At 44.9% G+C, this 21,232-nt stretch overlaps 1 protein-coding gene across 1 annotated transcript in view; it reads left to right on the forward strand.

Annotated features, from left to right (window-relative positions):
- Nucleotides 1-21,232, forward strand: part of MRPS9 (mitochondrial ribosomal protein S9) — a 164,457-nt gene that overhangs the window by 23,542 nt on the left and 119,683 nt on the right. Inside the window, exon 2 of the mRNA XM_073550656.1 lies at nucleotides 10,932-11,111. Coding sequence (XP_073406757.1) covers nucleotides 10,932-11,111 — 180 coding nt within the window. The remainder of the gene's footprint in view (nucleotides 1-10,931; nucleotides 11,112-21,232) is intronic.

Here is a 21,232-nt window from a genome sequence, read left to right on the forward strand (position 1 = left end):
ATAGGACATTTCATAACTTTCCCAAATTCCTATGAAAAAATATTCAGCATATTCTGCATTGAACTACTGTACCCAATTTATTATTTTAGGAGTCGGTCCATTTTATACCGACTCCGACTCCACCAAAATGAGCACCGACTCCACAGCCCTGCATTAGGCAGTATCTTTCAGAAGAACAGGACCGCATAAACAGTTTAGGGAGGGAGGGGGGATCATTCTGACAGATTCTCTTTAAAGTCCAGGAAGTAGGACCATGTCCTTTCATATATTACTAGCATGGACTTTCAATATGTATACATTCTTGGGGGGTGGTAGTCATCCCCTCCAGGGCTCAGCATCCTTATTCAGTCCTCTTACCCAGTAAGTTTTTATTATGCTACCTTGGACATGGTTGGATGGCTCTTACACGTTTAGGTTTTACAAGAATGTTAGCAAAGTACCTCACCTCACATTAACATTTATAGCAGTGGTCTGACACACAGTGCTTGTATAAGTTTTATTGCTGCCCTTGGGATTGGTTGCAGCACCACATACACCTAATATAAAAGTTGGATGAAATGACCGCTTTCAGCCATAACGATCAATGTTGAGCTGAATGAAGGATTGTTCATTGGTTGGGCATCACTCTACATGGACAGTCATCATTCCAAACATCAATCTAACCTATAAGTATTTTAGGATTTTTCAATAAGCACCGACTGCATCATTGGCTGAAAAACCCCTAATATGGACGGAGATGGGTTTTTTTTTTTTTTAAACTTATGAATGATCATTGTTGCCCACTTTTTTCTAATATGTATGGAAGCTCTTTACATTTTGGTCCTAACATCAAAAAAGGCCATTCGTCCCCTTTAACCGCTTAATGACCAAGCCATTTTGCAGGTTAATGATCAGGCCTTAATTTTGAAATCAGACCACTGTCACTTTATGTGCTTATAACTCTGGAACACTTCAACAGATCCCGCTGATTCTGACATTGTTTTTTCGTGACATATTGTACTTCATGTTAGTGGTAAAATCTCTTCGATATAACTTGCTTTTATTTACGAGTATTAAAAAAACGGAAATATGGTGAAAATTTTCAAAATTCAAACTTTTAATTTTTATGCCCTTAAATCAGAGATATGTCACAAAAATTAGTTAATAAATAACGTTTCCCACATGTCTACTTCACATCAGCACAATTTTGGATCCAAATTTTTTTTTTTGTTAGTATGTTATAAGGGTTAAAAGTTGACCAGCGATTTCTCATTTTTACAACAAAATTTTTTCTTTTAAGGACCACCTCACATTTGAAGTAATATGACAAAAAATACCCAAAAGTGACACCATTCTAAAAACTGCACCCCAACCACTTTCAAGAAGTTTATTAACCCTTTAGGTACTTCACAAGAATTGAAGCAATGTAGAAGGAACCATTTAACATTTAACTTTTTTCCCCCAAAATTTTTCTTTGGACACAATTTTTTTTTAATTTTGTCAAGGGTTTCAGGAAAAAATTAATCACAATATTTGTTGTGCAATTTCTCCTGAGTACACCGATACCCCATGTGTGGAGGAAGACCAATCTTTAGGCGCATGGTAGTGGTCAGAAGGGAAGGAGCATCATTTGAGATTTTGAATGTCAAATTAGCTGAATCGCGAGCGGACGCCATGTCGCGTTTGTGGAGGCCCTTATGTACCTAAACAGTGGAAACTCCCCATAGGTGACCCCATTTTAGAAACTAGACCCCCCAAGGAACTTATCTAAATGTGTGGTGAGCACTTTGAACCCCCAAGGGCTTCACAGAACCTTATAACGTAGAGCTGTAAAATTAAAAAATCATATTTTTTCCCCAAAAGTGATCTTTTCATCCCCAATTTTTAATTCCCCAAGGGTAACAGGACTCCAAAAGTTATTGTGCAATTTGTCCTGAGTATGCTGATACCCCATATGTGGGGGTAAATCACTATTTGGGCAAATGGCAGAGCTCGGAAGGGAAGCAGCGCCATTTGACTTTTTTGGCTGGAATTGAGATTGGACACCATGTCGCGTTTGGAGAGCCCCTGATGTGCCTGAACAGTGAAAACCCCCCACAAGTAACACCATTTTGGAGACTAGACCCCTTAAGGAACTTATCTAGATTTGTGGTGAGCACTTTGAACCCCCAAATGCTTCACAGAAGTTTATAACGTAGAGCCGTAAAAATAAAATAATCATATTTTTTTTCCACAAAAATTATCTTTTTTCCCCAAAATTTTTATTTTCACAAGCGTAACAGGAGATATTAGACCCCAAAAGTTGTTGTGCAATTTGTCCTGAGTACGCTGATACCCCATATGTAGGGGGGAACCACTGTGATCGCATTACTACGATCCTTGGGAGGCAGAATGCACAAATCCACAAAAGGTGAAGAATTGGTTTTATTTTTTATGCCGTTCCTCATGCGGTATTAGTGATATTGCGACTTTATTCTTCGGGTCGGTGCGATTACAGCGATACCAGATTTATATCCTTTTTTTGTTTAGCTTCTGTCACACACTAAAAGACGCTTGCTTTTTTTTTTTTAAGAATTTTTTTGTAAGAAATTTTTGCATTGCCGTATTTTGAGAGCTATAATTTTACGTTTTCCGGCCGACAGAGTCGTGTGTGGGCTTGTTTTTTGCTGGACAAGCTGACGTTTTTATTGGTACCATTTTTGGGCACATAACGTTTTTTTTTTATCGCTTTCTATTCCGATTTTTTTGTGGAGGCAGAATGAACAAAAACTAAACAATTCAGGAATTTTTTTTTTTCCTCCGTTCCGCATGTGGTAAAATTAGTATGGCAGCTTTATTCTTCGGGTCACTACGATTACAGCGATACCTCATTTATATCTTTTTTTATGTTTTGGTGTTTTTTACACAATAAAAACTTGTATTGAAAAAAATAATTATTTTACCCTTCGCCATGACAGCACCCACTGGAGGTATCGGATCTGCCCCACTTGGAACAGGAAACCCTACAGGAAGATAAAATGGGGCGGTCCGCCTTTCCTTCTCAGTTTTGGTTTCCTGTTCCCAGGGAACCTCAGGATTGATCCTTCAGGAAGACGTACCTGGGCCATATGCACGCCGCCTGCGCGGTGTCCGTGAAAACGGCAGGGTCTGCGGTCTGGAAGCAGCGTCGGGGGAGACTCCGTTAGACGGCTCCCCCCTCGTCTGATGGCTAGAGGTGATGACCGGGTCCGGGAAGGGCCGCCCGGTCTCACCTAGGGGCGCGCCAGGTGGCACCAAGCACGCAGGAGCCACCGCTGCGGGAAGCGGTGAGTGCGCCACTGGCGCGAAGAGAAAAGAAAAGGAAAGAGGCAGCTGTGGCAGCAGCGTCGGGAGAAGCGCGGGCCGCATACAAAAGCGGCGGCGCGGTAGCCGGCCGGCGCAGATGCTCCTAGGCCCCGGAAGTAATGCGTAACTTCCGGGACATGATGGCTGAGGAGAGCAACGGCGCATGCGCGGTGAACCCGGGGAGGAGGAGCGACTTCCGGGAGGGAAAAAAAAAGAGATCTTTTTAAACAAGCGACCCAGCTTAGCGGCAGGATGCCATGTCATCCCCAGCGGAAGTACACGCTCCAGCAGGAGACTCTGCGGGGGGGCAGCTCCTCCAGGGACCGTGCTACCAGGACAGACACCACCCACAGGAGCGAGGCGGGAGAGTCAAGACATGGGACAGGATCTCAGCCATCTGATCCGGTAATAAAAAGCTTCACTGGGTGAGTGTGCAATATATATATACTCGACCTATTAAGCTGACCCCTCCTTCCCCCCCCTCCTTTCACCATGTCTCCCCTCTTCCAGGCGAAGAAAAAAGAGAAATCCAAACATAAAGAATGCGCTTTATGCACTGAGCCTCTCCCTGACTCCTACCCCAAAAAGCTCTCTAAGCAATGCACCAGAGAGACTAGACAAGAGTCGGCAGTGTCTTCAAAGGACATTCGGGCTATAATTAGGGAGGAAATACAGGCTATCACCCGTGCCAGTACTCCCTCAGAAGCTAGGAGCAAAAAAACAGGTGACCCTCAGCTCAGAATCAGAGGAAGAACAGGGGATAATCTCTGATTCTTCACTCGCATCATCGACATCATCATCATCAGACATTGAGGGATGATCTTGTTTTCTCCTGGATAGTGTGGATAACCTAGTCAAATCTGTGAGGAACACTATGGGGTGTGAGGAAACAAGGGGCGCCCAAACCGCACAAGAAGTAATGTTTGCGGGGTTGGCGGAAAAGGAGAGCGTTTCCAGTAATACCGGCAGCTGAGGACCTATTAAAGAGAGAGTGGGAAAAACACGATCAAAGAAGTTTTCTCCCATCAGCCTCAAAGAGGAAGTATCCATTTAGCGATGACAAGCTATTAAAATGGACCAAAGTTCCTAAGGTTGATGCTGTTGTAGCCTCTACCTCGAAGCAGTCTACTATTCCAGTAGAGAACGCATGCTTATTGGCGGATCCGCTAGATTGTAAAGAGGAGTCATCATTAAAAAGGTCTTGGGAGTCCACCACAGGCATTTTTAAGCCAGCAGTAGCCAGCACATGCACCGCCAGGTCTATGCTCGTGTGGTTGGACCAATTGGATCAACAAATCAAGCAGAAGGTGTCTAGGAAAAAACTACGGGCTGCTATTCCATTAATTAGAGGGGCGGCAGCCTTCATGGCCGATGCATCAGACACTCTGCGGCTGGCAGCGAGATCAGCTGGTCTTGTAAACAACACCAGGCGAGCACTATGGATGAAGAGCTGGAAGGGGGACGCGCAATCAAAATGTAAGATTTGCGCAACCCCATGCGAGGGTGAGTTTCTCTTTGGGAAAGCCCTAGATTACATACTTGCCAAAAGCGAAAGAAAGGAAGAAGGCCTTCCCTGATTCTTCTATCCCTTTCTACAGGAGAACCTTTGAAAGGCGACCGTTTGGAAGAAGGAGACAAGCGGATAGATCAAATAGATGGCCCACAAAGGAAGAAAAGCAAAAGGGTAGCATGTTTAGAGGTTCAACATTCAGAAAGTAAAATAAATACTAAAAAAATCAGTCCTCCCAGTAGGGGGTAGACTAAAAAATTTTTCTTCAAAAAGGGAACAAATAACTTCGAGTCCATGGATCCTAAGTTTAATTAAAGAGGAAATGAAAATAGAATTCCTTCAAATCCCTTATGATTTCTTTCTCATAACCCGCCTTAACTCTATAGTACAACAAAAGGCCCTCGAAGTAGAAATTCAGAGCCTACTATCCAAGGGGGTTTTAGCAGAAGTCCCAGAGGGACAAGAGGGTAGAGGGTTCTACTCTCCTTTATTTTTAATTTCCAAACCAGATGGTACGTTTAGGACAATTATAAATTTGAGGAAGCTTAATACGTTTATAAAAAATTATAAGTTTAAAATCGAATCAATCAGATCCACCATAAAACTTCTCTTTCCAAACTGTATAATGGCGGGGATTGACTTGAAGGATGCTTACTATCATCTTCCTATTCATGATAGATACCAAAGGTACCTAAGGGTCGCGGTGGTATTCAAAGGCAAGATCTATCATTTTCAGTATACCGCCATGCCTTTCGGCCTCTACGGCGCCAAGAATCTTCACCAAAGTGATGGCAGAGGTGGTGGCCTATCTTCGTCAGAGAGACACTCTAATCGTGCCTTATCTGGATGACTTCTTAATTATCGGAAACTTGGTCACCCAGTGTACCAGACGTGTGGCTGACACGGTCTCATCTTTGCAGGATCTAGGCTGGATCATCAATTTCCAGAAATCCAGACTCGTTCCGCATTCCCTTCAGATGTTCTTAGGGTTCCAGTTAGACTCCACAACCCAGAGATGTCTACTCCCTCAGGTAAAAATTACACTCACAAAAGAGAAGGTGGAGGCAGCCATAAGTAGACCACGTATGTCTCTGAGAGGGGCAATGTCGCTATTGGGATCACTCATTTCCTGTGGCCCGGCAGTCTGGTGGGCCCATTATCACGTCTGCACACTGCAGCATCAGATCCTCCAAGAGGACAGGCGACATAGTGGTCACCTCGAGAGCAAGATAACCTTGTCACAGGAGGTCTTGGCTTCTCTAGAATGGTGGCTAGATGATAACCATCTGTCCACAGGAGTCCCATGGGTCATAGTACCATCTTGTATCCTATCCACCGATGCTAGCCCCCATGGCTGGGAAGCAGATATGGGGAATAGCTTTTGTCATTGAAGGTGGAATGGAGATGAACTAGGCTACTCGTCTAATCTAAAAGAACTGACAGTGGTATTTTATGCTGTACACCATTTTCTTCCACAGCTCCAACTGAAGCATGTCAGGATCTTATTGGACAACACCACTACAGTGGCCTACATAAACAGACAGGGAGGTACTCGATCAGAGACTCTGATGTCTTCTGCGGGCAAGAATCTTAAACTTAGCCGAAAGTTATTTGTTGTCCCTCTCGGCCCTTCATATCAGGAGAGAGAACAACCAGGAGGCAGACTTCTTAAGCCGACACACACTTCGGCAAGGGGAGTGGTGCCTCAATCGCTGAATCTTCAAGGACATAGTAGCTCTATTGGGGCAACCTCAGGTGGACCTCTTTGCCACGAAAAAGAACAGACAAAAGCGTTTGCCTCCATGTCCCCGTCGGATCATCCAGACATACTGGATGCCCTCCAGGACTCATGGAAGTTCAACCTGGCATATGCCTTCCCTCCGATAATTCTCCTACCACAGGTCATTCAGAAGATCAGAGAGGACAAGGCTAGAGTAATTTTGATAGCACCATTCTGGTCCAAGAGACCGTGGTTCTCATGGCTACGAATTATGTCTGTGACAGATCCTTGGGTCCTCCCTTTGATTCCCAACCTACTCTCCCAAGGCCATTTTTTCCACCCCCAAGTGGACAGCTTACACTTGACGGTGTGGAATTTGAAAGGCAGCTACTAAGATCGAGGGGGTTTTCTGAATCACTAATTGCTACGCTCCTACAGAGCAGGAAGCAGTCCACTACCCAAATTTATACAAGGATATGGAAAAAATTCCTGCAGTTTCATACAGCGCCTCATACCACAGAAGTTCCGATAGTTCCTATCTTGGAATTTCTACAGAAAGGGAAAGACTTGGGCCTGGCAGTAAACACGCTGAAAGTCCAAGTGTCCGCATTAGGCGCACTGTACGGCCATAATATAGCAGGAAATAAGTGGATATCACGATTCATTACAGCTTGCGAACGGATAACTCCGGTTCACATACCTGCATTCCCTGCATGGGACTTAAATCTGGTCTTAGACGCTCTTATGGAAGAACCCTTCGAGCCGATAGACACGATATCCCTGAAATGCTTGTCACTCAAAACGGCCCTCTTAGTGGCACTAACATCGGCTAGGAGAGTGAGTGATATCCAAGCCCTATCCATAGACCCACCCTTTTTTCAGATATACCAGGATAGGTTAATATTTAAACCAGACCCCTCATACCTGCCTAAGGTATCAACAAGGTTCCATAGATCTCAAGAGATACTTCTCCCGACCTTCTTTGGAGACCCCTCCACTCCGGAGGAGCGGAAATTCCACACCTTGGACGTTAGAAGAACTGTCTTAAAATATATTGAGAGGTCCAGGAGCTGGAGGCAGTGTAGGGCTCTGTTCATATCTTTTCAAGGCTGTAAAAAACGGTACGGAGTCACGAAGAGCACCATTTCCCGATAGATCAGGGATGCCATTCGCTTAGCCTACTCCGCGAAAAATGAAGAGCCTCCGGAGAACATCAGAGCACATTCCACCAGAGCAGTGGCAACCTCCTGGGCCTAGAGGGGAGACGTTCCAATTGAAGCCATATGTAAGGCAGCAATTTGGTCAACCCCTTCTACATTCTATAATCACTATAGACTTGACCTTTCATCAACTTCTGACCTAAGCTTTGGCAGGACTGTCCTTGGCATAGTGTCAAGTATAGCGTGGCACTACCACAAGGTCCACAAGTAGGTTACCCAGACCCAAGTGAAATAATAATAAAGTAACTTGGCACTCAACTGAATTGTCCTTTTTAGGTGAAGTTTTTATTTATGTGCAGTCCTACAAAAAGACGTTTCGGCCTACACTTGGCCTTCGTCAGTCCGACTGCTGTCTATATAGTATGAACAAACGTATGTCCATGAGCAAAATAATTTTTTGTAAGTTCCTGCTTCCAAATATGGTGTAGGCATATAGCAGGCTTCCAACTACCCTTAAGGCATGCTGTGCTGGCAATTCAATTAGATACAATATATTCCATAAGGAAATGAGGAGAGGTTCCCGCTGGATTGCTGAAGCAATTTGCCTGTGGAAGATGTCTGTACTGAGACCGGTGTGAAAATATACCTGTAGAAAATGTCTGTACTGAGACCGGTAGCAAAAGGCCCGCATGGGGCATTTAATAGTAGCTTGCAGGTGAGGCCGGCAGCCTAAAGGGCCTGTCACACTAAGCGATATCGCTAGCATTATCGCTATAACGTCACTGGTTTTTGTGACGTTATAGCGATATTGCTAGCGATATCGCTATGTTTGATACTTGCCTCCGACCGCTCCCCCGCTGGTTATCGCTGATCGCGCGAGAATGTCCTGGACCGTTTCTCGTTGTCAGCTTCCTGCTGGGGCTTCCTGCTGTGGAGATGAGCGACGTGTGGACACTGGCGGGAGGACGTCAGGATCGCCTCGTCTGACAGGTAAGTAGCGACCCCCGACCCCTGCTATGTCGCTGGTGAGATCTGCCAGTATGGCAGCTCACTAGCGACCACTTAGCAATCCACCAGCGATCCTGACCGCGTCATATCGCTGGTCGGGATCGCTGGTGCATCGCTAAGTGTGACAGTACCTTAAGGCTAATATGGGGCTTGTAGAAGTAGGTTGCAAGTGTGCAGGGCTGAACGCGGTATCTACCGCCGTTTGGAAGCCTTGGCACGGTAGTCCCACCCAGGTGATGGTCTCTGGAATCTCTCCAGTGGGTGCTGTCGTGGCGAAGGGTAAAAAGCCAGATTACTTACCGGTGATGCTCTTTTAATGAGTCCACGACAGCACCCGCTCACTTCCCTCCCTGCTAAGATATCAATAATAAAGTGTATCTGCTAAGGATGAATAAGTAAAATTTAGAAAAGCAAAGACATTGCCTAACCTTTGGCGGTCCTCCTGGTACTCTGAATTACAAAACTGAGGAGGAAAGGCGGAACGCCCCTTTTTATCTTCCTGTAGGGTTTCCTGTTCCAAGTGGGGCGGATCCGATACCTCCAGTGGCTGCTGTCGTGGACTCATTAAAAGAGCATTACCGGTAAGTAACCCGGCTTTTTTGCATCACTTTATTCTCCGAGCTGTAACTTTATTTTATTTTCCGCTGATTGAGCTGTATGGCGGCTCGTTTTTTGTGGGACAAGATGACGTTTTCAGTGGTACCATGTTTATTTATATCCGTCTTTTTGATTGTGTGTTATTACACTTTTTCCAAGCGGTATGATGATACCGCTTGGAAAAAGTATAATGTGTTACTTTTTTTTTTTTTCTTTCGACGTTCACTGAAGGGGTTAGCTAGGGTGACAGTTTTATAGATGGGATTTTTACGGACGCAGCGATACCAAACGTGTATTTGTTTGTTTATTTTTTTTAACATAGAACTGTGTATTTTTAGGGAATTTTTTTAATTTTTTTTACATTTTTTTAAAAATGTTTTTTTTTTTACCTTGTCCCTTCATGGGACTTTCACTTTAGGTATAATACATTACAATGCTCCAGCATTGTAATGCATTATACCTATGCTGAAAGCTGCTGAAACCATGCTGTGAGCATGGTCTCAACAGCTTTCAGTAGGTGGATGACCCGGAGGTTCTTATGACACCTCCGGATCATCATGGCACAGGTCAGGCCCTGCGATTACATCGCGGGGACACCGACCTGAGGCAGAGGGAGCCCCCTACCCTCTGCCTCCCCCCTCTGAATGCTGCGATCGCGCTTGATTGCAGCACTCGGGGTTAACAACGGGGGGCGGCGGGAAAGCCGCTCCCAGCTGTCAGTGTGGAAGTTCAGCCACCCGCAGCGCTGAGCTCCTGCACTGAGATCGGGCAGAAGATGCTGAAATTTCAGCCTCTCCTGCTCGATCGCTGCTGTGTTTGATCGGTCAGATTGACTGACCAATCACAGCGCTTGGGGTGCAGGGACCGACTGCAAGGGTCCTTGTACCCCTTGCTGTGCCTGACAGCTGTCGGCACTCAACTGTCTGCGTGTTCACTGTTTACAAGGGATGACATGCACAGTCTGTCCTGGTGCGGGAAGTTACCTCATGCCATGACAGACATGCATGTCCATAGACATTAAGGGGTTAAGGCTATGTTCCCTCCAAAGAACTTTTGGTGCATTTGTGACACTGCTTATTTTTGCAGCATGTTAGAGTTCCAGCAAAGTGGATGGGATTTAGAGGTCACATTGTATTTTTATTTTTTTTACTCCACGTAAACTGACCTGCAGTGCATATTTCAAGTCGTCAATGTCAGTTTCTCTTGGGGGTACAGATTCTGTGCAGATTTTCCCCATAGCTAAAAACATGTTTAAAACACATGCAAAACGCAATGAAAAACCGCAGGTAACCTACCGTAATTTAAACAATAGGTGTAAAAATGGTGCAGAAATTCTGCTGTGTCAAAAATGAAAATCTATTTCCAGTGATTGTAACCACTTTCCACCGACCTCTTTTCCTGCTCTTGCAGATGTGTGCATTGCTGGTCATTCATTGTCTCGTGCCTACTAACATGCCATTTCTATTCTTGCTGTGTGACTTTATAAGCGGAGCTTTGAGGCTGTATATCACAGAATGCTAGGATACCTGTGCTATATATGTTCTGCCATGTCTTTTTTACTGGTGGTCATTTGATTCAATTGTTTTTCTCTCTCCGTTTTAACCCCTGCTCCCCCCTTCTTATTTTGGCACAGGCGTCTCGGCTAATACATACCAGTTCCACTGTACAGAGGAAAAATGTTGCAGCCTCGGGACCTGAAAAGTACACAGAGGCTTTTATTAAAAAACAGATTGAAGAGTTCAACATTGGAAAGAGACATTTAGCCAACATGATGGGAGAGGATCCAGAGACATTTACCCAAGAGGACATTGATGTAAGTAGCGCTGCTCAGTTGGAGAAGTAATTTAGTGCGGAGTTTCATATTGAAAACTCTTAAACTCTGGTATACCTGTCCCAACTCCCTGTGAATTTTAATAAAACTGTCGGGATAATGCTGGCCGAGTTTCTGTACAAAGCCCTGGGTATTTGTTCCGCTGTCTTATGTGGGAATGGTCGCATCAAATAATACACCGTGGTGCTTTCATAGTTGTGCAGTGGATCGTTGCTGCTGCCATGGGGTCATTTTGTTGACAAGTGTATAACACGGGAGACTTGCAATGTGCTTTCCATTATTCTGTAATTCCAATATATTTCAAGGAAGCTCTTCATTGCAGAGAATTCCAAGATGTTCAGGGGTACAGTCCTGCTCATCGTTATTGGCACCCATGAAGTGTAAGTACATAATGTGGGATACCTCCTGAAAAAAAATCAAGAGCACTTGTGTGAAATACAAAAGAGCAAATGATAAACGATAATTTAAAACAAAAACAATGAGAGGGAAAATTAGAAAAACCTACAGCTGGCTGTGACCCTGATATTGGCATCCTTTACATTAAATTAGTATGGAAACACATTTTGTTCATCTGTGGTAAATCACAAATGAGAATCACCTGTGATTAATTGTTGGTGACCATGTGACATGAATTAGCCAATGAATGATGACTTCAGTGTTTTAAAAAGCCACAAAGTAGGCCCTGTTCCTTTGTCACAAAGGTGAAGACAAAGGAGCTGTCTGGGGACATCAGAACTGCTATTATTAGCAAACACGAGTTAAAAAGGGTATAAGGCCATCTCAAAAGACCTTGTTATCCCAGTTTCAATGGTGTGCAATATTAACCCCTTCACCCCCAAGGGTGGTTTGCACGTTCATGACCGAGCCAATTTTTACAATTCTGACCACTGTACCTTTATGAGGTCATAACTCTGGAACGCTTCCATGGATCCCAGTGATTCTGACATTGTTTTCTCGTGACATATTGTACTTCATGTTAGTTGTAAAATTTCATTCAAATAACTTGCGTTTATTTGTGAGAAAAACGGAAATTTGGCGAAAATTTTGAAAATTTCGCAATTTTCCATCTTTGAATTTTTATGCCCTTAAATCACAGAGATATGGCACCCAAAAAACTTGATAACTAACATTTCCCACATGTTTATTTTACATCAGCACAATTTTGGAACCAAAATTTTTTTGTTGTTAGGAAGTTATAAGGGTTAAAAGTTGACCAGCGATTTCTCATTTTTACAACACCATTTTATTTTTACGGACCACATCACATTTGAAGCCACTTTGAGGGGTCTATATGATAGAAAATACCCAAAAGTGACACCATTCTAAAAACTGAACCCCTTAAGGTGCTCAAAACCACATTCAAGAAGTTTATTAACCCATTAGGTGCGTCACAGGAATTTTTTTGAATATTTAAAAAGAAATGAACAACTAACTTTTTTTCACAAAAAAAATACTTCAGGTTCAATTTTTTTTTATTTTACCAAGGGTAACAGGAGAAATTGGACTGCAAAAGTTATTGTGCAATTTGTCTTGAGTACGCTGATACCTGATTTGTGGGGGGGAACGACTGTTTCGGCGCATGGCAGAGCTCAGAATGGAAGGAGCGCCGTTTGACTTTATCAATGCAAAATTGTCTGGAATTCAGATCGGATGCCATGTCACGTTTGGAGAGTCCTGATGTACCTAAACAGTGGAAACCCCCTACAAGTGACCCCATTTTGGAAACTAGACCCCCCAAGGAACTTATCTAGATATGTGGTGAGAACTTTGAACCCACAAGAGCTTTACAGAAGTTTATAACGTACAGCGGTACAATTAAAAAATCATATTTTTTCCACAAAAATGATCTTTTCACCCCTATTTTTATTTTCCCAAGGGTAACAGGACCCTAAAAGTTATTGTGCAATTTGTCCCGAGTACTCTGATACCCCACATGTGGGGGTAAACCACTATTTGGGCGCATGGCAGAGCTCGGAAGGGAAGCAGCGCCATTTGACGTTTTTGGCTGGAATTGAGATCGGACATCATGTCGCGATTGGAAAACCCCTGATGTACCAAAACAGTGGAAACACCCCACAAATGACACCATTTTGGAAACTAGACCCCCTAAGGAACTTATCTAGATGTGTGGTGAGAACTTTGAACCCCCAAGGGCTTCACAGAAGTTTATAACATAAAGCCGTACAATTAAAAAATCATATTTTTTCCACAAAAATGATCTTTTCACCCTCAATTCTTATTTTTCCAAGGGTAACAGGACCCTAAAAGTTATTGTGCAATTTGTCCTGAGTACGCTGATACCCCACATGTGGGGGTAAACCACTATTTGGGCACATGGCAGAGCTCGGAAGGGAAGCAGCGCCATTTGACGTTTTTGGCTGGAATTGAGATCGGACACCATGTCGCGATTGGAAAACCCCTGATGTACCTAAACAGTGGAAACCCCCCACAAATGACACCATTTTGTAAACTAGACCCCCCAAGGAACTTATCTAGATGTGTGGTGAGCACTTTGAACCCCCCCAGTGCTTCACAGAAGTTTATAACGCCCGGGCGTGAAAATAAAAAATTCGTATTTTTTCCACATACATGATCTTTTAGGCACCATTTTTTTATTTTCCCCAAGGGTACCAGGAGAAATTGGACCCCAAAAGTTGTTGTCCAATTTGTCCTGAGTATGCTGATGCCCCATATGTGGGAGCACACGTCGGGGCTCGGAAGGGCAGTAGTGACGTTTTGGAATGCAGACTTTGATGGAATGGTCTGCGGGTGTCATGTTGCCTTTGGAGAGCCCCTAATGTACCTAAACAGTGGAAACCCCCCACAAATGACCCCATTTTGAAAACTAGACCCCCTAAGGAACTTATCTAGATGTGAGGTGAGCACTTTTAACCCCCAAGGGCTTCACAGAAGTTTATAATGCCCGGGCATGAAAATAAAAAAATCGTATTTTTTCCACAAACATGATCAATTAGTCCCCAATTTTTTTATTTTCCCAAGGGTAACAGGAGAAATTGGACCCCAAAAGTTGTTGTCCAATTTGTCATGAGTACGCTGACGCCCCATATGTGGGAGAAAACTACTGTATGGACACACGTAGGGGCTCGGAAGGGAAGCAGTGACGTTTTGGAATTCAGACTTTGATGGAATGGTCTGCGGGTGTCATGTGCGTTTGGAGAGCCCCTGATGTACCTAAACTATTGAAACTTCCCACAAGTGACCCCATTTTGGACACTAGACCCCCCACGGAACTTATCTAGATGTGTGGTGAGCACTTTGAACCCCCAAGTGCTTCACAGAAGTTTATAACGCTCGAACGTGAAAATAAAAAAATCATTTTTTTCCACAAAAATGATATTTTTGCCCCCAATTTTTTATTTTCCTAAGGGTAACAGGAGAAATTGGACCCCAAAAATTGTTTTGCAATTTGTCCTGAGTAGGCTGATACCCTACATGTGGGGGTAAAACACTGTTTGGGCGCATGTCAGAGCTTTGAAGGGAAGGAGTACCATTTGACTTTTTCAACTCAGAATTGGCTGGAATTGAAATCAGACGCCATGTTGCATTTGGAGAGCCCCTGATGTGCCCAAACAGTGGAAACCCCCAATTCTAACTCCAACCCGAACCCCTACACACCCCTAACCCTAATCTCAGCCCTAGCCCTAATGGAAAAATGGAAATAAATACATTTTTTTTATTTTATTATTTTTCCCTAACTAAGGGGGTGATAACGGGGGGTTTGATTTACTATTTATGGTGGTTTTTATGTTTGGCGGCTGTCGCACGCTAAAAGATGCTGTTTATTGTAAAAATAGTTTTTGCATCACCACATATTGAGAGCTATAATTTTTCCGTATTTTGACCCACTGAGTCATGTGAGGTCTTATTTTTTGCGGGACGAGTTGACGTTTTTATTGGTACCATTTTTGGGCACGTGACATTTTTTGATCGCTTTTTATTCCTATTTTTGGGACGCAGAATGAACAAAAACCAGCGTTTCATGAATTTCTTTTGGGGGGGTGCGTTTACACCGTTCCGCGTGCGGTAAAATTGATAAAGCGGTTTTATTCTTCGGGTCAGTACGGTTACAGCGATACCTCATTTAGGTCGTTTTTTTTATGTTTAGTCGGTTTTATGCAATGAAAACTATTTTATATAAAAAATAATTATTTTTGTATCGCTTTATTCTGCGAGCTATAACTTTTTTTATTTTTTCGCTGATGATGCTGTGTGGCGGCTCGTTTTTTGCGGGACAAGATGACGTTTTCAGCGGTACCATGGATATTTGTGTCTTTTTGATCGCGCGTTATTACACTTTTTGTTTGGCGGTATGATAATAAATCATTATTTTTTGCTTCGTTTTTTATTTTTATTTAAGGGGTTCGCTAAAGGGGTTAACTAATGGGACAGTTTTATAGGGCGGGTCGTTACGGACGCGGCGATACCTAATATGTGTACTTTTATTGTTTTTTTTTTTATTTTCAAAAAATGGATTTATTTGGGGGAATATTTTTTTTTTTTTTTTTTTGTAATTTATTTGGCGATTATTTTTTTTTTTTTATTTATTATTTTAACACTTTTTTTAATTTTTTTTTACTTTATTAAATAGTCCCAGGTGGGACATCACTGTTCTGTGACAGATCGCTGATCTGTCACATCACAGATCACTGTGACAGATCAGCGATCTGTCACAGGCAGTGCACAAGGCTTCCTCATGCCTGCGCTTTGCAGGCACTGAGGAAGCCAGCTTCCTGCTGGCCCCCGAAGGCCCCCGTCGCCATCTTGGATTCGGGGGCCTGCAGGAAAGGAGCCCCCGGCAGCAGCGCTGCACATAGCGCTGCCGTGGTGGGCTCAGGGAAGCACGGAGGGAGCCCCCTCCCTGCCGATGCATCCCTTTAACCCCCGATACACCGTGATCATGTTTGATCGCGGTGTGCAAGGGGTTAACGTGTCGGGGGCGGTCCGTGACCGCCCCTGACACACAGTGCCGGGTGTCAGCTGTGATAATCAACTGACACCCGGCCGCGATCAGCGGCGCTCACCACGTGGGCGCCGCTGATCGCGGTAGACGTACTATCCCGTCCATGGGCATAGGGGCCCGGGTCCCATGGATGGGAAAGTACGTCTGATGTCAGGAAGGGGTTAATAAGAAGTTTGCCAAGCATGTAACCGTCAAGTATCTCCCTGGACATCGGAGAAAAGACGAAAATTGGCAAGAGATGAAGGTAGGTGCGAATGGTGGAAAAAACGCCACGTCAAATATCCAAAGACCTGAAGGCCAACTTGGAACAGTCTGGGGTCATGGCTTCAACAAGTACCATGCAGTGCACACTAAACCAAGCAGAGCTTTATGGTTGAAGGCCAAGGAAGAAACCGTTGCTGAAGAAATGACATAAAAAGGAATGACTGATCTTTCTCAAAATGTACCTTGACAAACCACAATCCTTCTCGGAAAATGTTCTGTGGACAGGTGAAACAAAAATGGACTTTTAAAATGGCCATCAATGAATCCGGACTTCAATCCCATTGAAAATCTTTGGGGTGAGCTGAAATTTGCCATTGGGAAAAAGAACCCTGCAAACGTTCAAGAGATTGAACAAACTGAAAAGAAAGAGTGGGAGAAAATACCAGCTGAGAAGTGCAAGAAGCTTATAGATGGTTACAAGAAACATTTGGAGGCTGTCATCAGTGCCAAATGGTGTGCAACCAAGTATTAATTAGGGGTGCCTTTATTGCTGCACATGCTGTTTATTTTGTTTGTTTTTCAACTTGCATGTTGCAATTTCCAAGAAGAATGTTTTATTGTTGTATTACTTTGGACCACTAATTTAAAAATCCTGAGAATATAACTATGGTACATTTTACATTTTAGTTCTGAATATATTGTACAGTCTATAAAAAATGAAGGGGTACCAGTTATGGTGAGCAGGACTGTATAGGCATGGTGTATCTGTGCTGTAATAGTTACTATGAGGACACCAAAAATTAGATACTTGACATCCAGTCCTTTCATCAGTGTCACAGAATACCTCAAGTGGATATATTAACTAAATGTTTCTTATTTTATCTTATTACCCTTGTAACTGGGGTTGGGTCTTGCTTCCCCCTTATGCATAGCAATCACATGACAGCTATGTATAGAGGCGGATGTTTAGGTTTAGTGCTGTGTATACAGCGATGGAAAGGCTGACAATAAACCATCTATGCCTTCTCCAATGGGACACCGGCTGTATCCGACAGCTGATATTCCACTCATTCAGCTATATAATCGCATGTAGCTGCACAATGCTCTTTCTAGAGCCATAAACTTATTTTTATATTTCCATCAATATTGCCATATGAAGGCTTGTTGTTTTGCGTTGTAAATAGCAATATTGTTTTTATCATATAGTATACTGAAAAATGGGAAACAAAATTGCAGGTGCGGTGAAATTGTAAAAGAAAGTGCAATTTTGGGGATTTTGTTCTAAAAATTTTTTTAATCTACCATGTTCACTATATGGCAAAACTGACCTTGCAATATTATTCCCCAAATTAGTACGGGTATGCAAATACCAAACATCTATAGTTGTTTTTTTTTTTTTTTTTTTTAGTGGTAAAAAAAAAAAATCTGAAATTTGTATGAAAACAGTTTTTACGTTTGCCACCATTTCCAGGGATCCATTTTTCGGGATATGGGTCTGTGTGAAGGCTTATTTTTTGCGCCGTGAGCTGATGTTTTTATTGATATGGCATTGGGGTAAGATACAATGTTTTGATCTCTTATTGCATTTAATTTTATTATTATTCGATCGTCCATGACAGCACCACCTGAGAGAGGGGATCCGCCCTTTAGGAACAGGAAACCTACAGATACAAAAAGGGTGGCACCTCTCCCACGCATCAGTTGGATTCCTGTTCCTAGAGGACAGGACTCTCTACAGATCGTCCGTCAGAATCATCATGGAATACCCAGGCCGGCTGACCGACCCAGGTAGCGAGGGGGTCTCCTACCTCGGTCAGTGCGGGGTCCCTGGAAGCGCCACGGTGGGGCCGGGTAGGTCACCACGACAGTGGACGAAGCAGGTGGAGCAAGGGTCCGGTGGATGCCGTCTCCAGAGCCAGCACCTGGTAGGTATGCCCCGGTGCGCTTCCCCAGGCCCGGTCCTCCGGGTCAGTGCTGTCTCCTGGCCGGGCTCATGGCGGCGGGCGCGGGGGGTGCTGGCACTCCGGGCGGGCCTGCGCGGCTCCTTCGCGCGCGCTCCCGCAGGGCTGTGAGCGGCGGAAGTGACGCGGCGGAAGGGGCGGAGCAATAGCGCCGATACCGGAAGTCGGGTGCCGGCGGCCTCCGGCGCGCGCCGCGGGTGCATGCCGGTCCGGGGGTCGCGCGGCGACCCGGCGAAGGCGAGGGGGGCCGGAGCATGGGGGAGGGAACGCAAATGCCGGGTGGGTGGTGCTAGGGCAGTATGCCTGCTGACCCGGACAGGAGGCCATATAAGGCAGATGGGGACGCCGCTGGGGTGCTTCTGAAGGCCCCAGCAATGGAGACGTCGGAAGCCCCCTTAGTCCAGCAGGACGAGACGCATGAACACCCGCAGAAACAGGCGAGTGGCCAGCAGAAGAGACAGAAACGAACCAGCGACCAGAGCCGTGAAAGTTCCTCCAGAAAGGACCCCCCTGCCTCCCTCCGTGATCCGGTACTTGCCTCATCTGCATGGGTAAGAGATCTCCGTGAATGTACCCTGATGCAGTGTTCCCTTATGTTTTTTTTCAGGGGAAGAAGGTTACGGGAAAACAGAAACACAGGGAATGTGCCCTCTGTAGTTCCCCCCTACCAGATGGCCACCCTAAAAAATTATGCCAGCCATGCATACGGCAGACGGTAGGAGTTATTAAGGACAGGGAGTCCAGGGGTAGATTGTCAGGCCCTTATACTCTCCCCCGTTTATGCAGGTAGCGGAAGAGACGCCTGACTTCACTTCAAACCTGAGAGACATGATCAGGGCAGAAATGAAAGCTTTACCTCAAAGAGAACCTTCTAGGAGAAGAGAGGCTAGTGGTTCGGGCTCGGAGGCCTCAGTCGCCCCTGGGAAAGGGGACAATTCCTCGGACTCCTCGGCCTCCTCGTCGTCTTCCTCGGATGAAGACTATAGCCGGTTCTGCTTCCCCTTAGAACAGATGGACAAATTAGTGAAAGCTATACGGTCCACCATGGGGGTAGCGGACAAAAAACGAGAACTCTCAGCACAGGACATTATGTTCGGGGGGTTGGACCCCAAAAAACGTAAAGCCTTTCCATTGAACGAAAAGGTTCAGAGCCTAATTGATAGAGAATGGAAGAGACCGGAGAAAAGGGGCTCCATGCCACCAGCCTTTAAGCGGAGATACCCCTTCGATGACCCGGTAGTAAACAGATGGGATAAAGCCCCGAAACTAGATGCTGCAGTAGCCAAAGCATCTAAAAAATCCGCCATACCATTTGACGATATGGCCTCCCTGAAAGATCCGTTAGATAAGAAAGCAGATTCCTTCCTTAAAGGGACATGGGAGATGTCAGCAGGCGCGTTAAGACCAGCGGTAGCTGCCACCTGTACAGCCAGATCCATGATGGTCTGGCTAGATCAGCTAGATTCCGAACTAAGAGATGGAGCTTCAAGATCATCTATTCGGAAAAATTTACCCATCATTCAGAATGCCGCAGCGTTTTTAGCCGATGCTTCTGCAGACTCTGCAAGAATGGCGGCAAAAGCCGCAGGTCTGTCTAATGCAGCGCGAAGAGCGCTCTGGTTAAAATGCTGGCCAGGAGATATTCAAACCCGGTCCCGTCTCTGTTCCATTCCCTGCGAGGGGGAGTACCTATTCAGTCCCGTCTTGGACGAATTGTTGGAGAAAGCTGGAGATGACAAAAAGAAATTTCCCAGTCTCCCGAACCCCTCGTACAGACGTCCCTTCGCCAGGAAAGGGGTTTTCCGGAGAAGGTCGTCCAGAGATCAGGGCAGATGGGATGATAAAAAAAGGAAAGGTACAGGATTCATGTTTGGGGGAGGGCGCCAGGAAGGTCCAGCTCGGGACACGAAAAAGCCGCCCCAATGACTAGTGGCCCCAGTAGGAGGGAGACTAGCTGCCTTCTACCCATCCTGGTCTCTGATCTCCAATAGCAGCTGGATATTGGGGATAATAGCCGTGGGACTTCGACTAGAGTTTTCTAGGGTTCCCCTTGATCAATTTAAAATCACCCCACTCAGGTCATCTGCGGCAGAACAAGCTGCCCTGGAAGCCGAGGTTCATAACCTGTGCGCTAAGAAAGTCCTGATAGAGGTTCCAGAGGAAGAATGGGGGAAGGGATTCTACTCCCCTCTGTTCCTGGTCCGCAAACCGGACAGCTCCTTTAGGACAATAATTAACCTTAAAGCCCTCAACAAATTTTTGGTCATACGTCCCTTTAAGATGGAAACGATTAAATCTGCAATAAAATTGCTGTTCCAAAACTGCTTCATGGTGGTGTTAGATTTAAAAGACGCATACTACCATATACCCATCCATGCAGGCCATCAGCGGTTCCTCAGAGTGGCGGTTCAGTTGGATGGGTCAATTCGACATTTCCAATATGCGGCCCTCCCTTTTGGAATGGCAGTCGCTCCCCGAGTGTTTACTAAGGTGATAGCGGAGGTCATGGCCCATCTACGTGAATCAAACATTCTGGTGATCCCCTACCTGGACGATTTTCTTATTGTAGGTAAAACGGCGAACCATTGTTTACAACAGCTACAAAAGGCAATGTCTGCCCTAGAACGGTTAGGATGGTTGCTGAACGTCAAAAAGTCCCGGTTGCAGCCAATGAAAGTCCAACAATTTTTGGGCCTAACCCTGGATTCTGAAAAACAGGAATGCCGTCTGCCTCCGGACAAGCTTGTTCGCCTCCATTATCAGATCCTGAACGCCTCCAATAACCCCACCATGTCCCTCAGAAAAGCCATGTCCCTTCTAGGCTCTCTCTCGGCCTGTATCCCGGCAGTCCAGTGGGCCCAGTTTCATGCTAGGAAACTACAGAGCGAGGTCTTATTACATCAAAAAGTCCTTGGAGGTTACTTGGAGGGTCAGCTAACCTTATCCCGTAACACAAG

This window comes from Dendrobates tinctorius, unplaced genomic scaffold, assembly GCF_039654945.1.
Source record: "Dendrobates tinctorius isolate UK_male_01 unplaced genomic scaffold, ASM3965494v1 ptg000166l, whole genome shotgun sequence".
In the NCBI taxonomy this organism is placed as follows: Eukaryota; Metazoa; Chordata; class Amphibia; order Anura; family Dendrobatidae; genus Dendrobates; species Dendrobates tinctorius.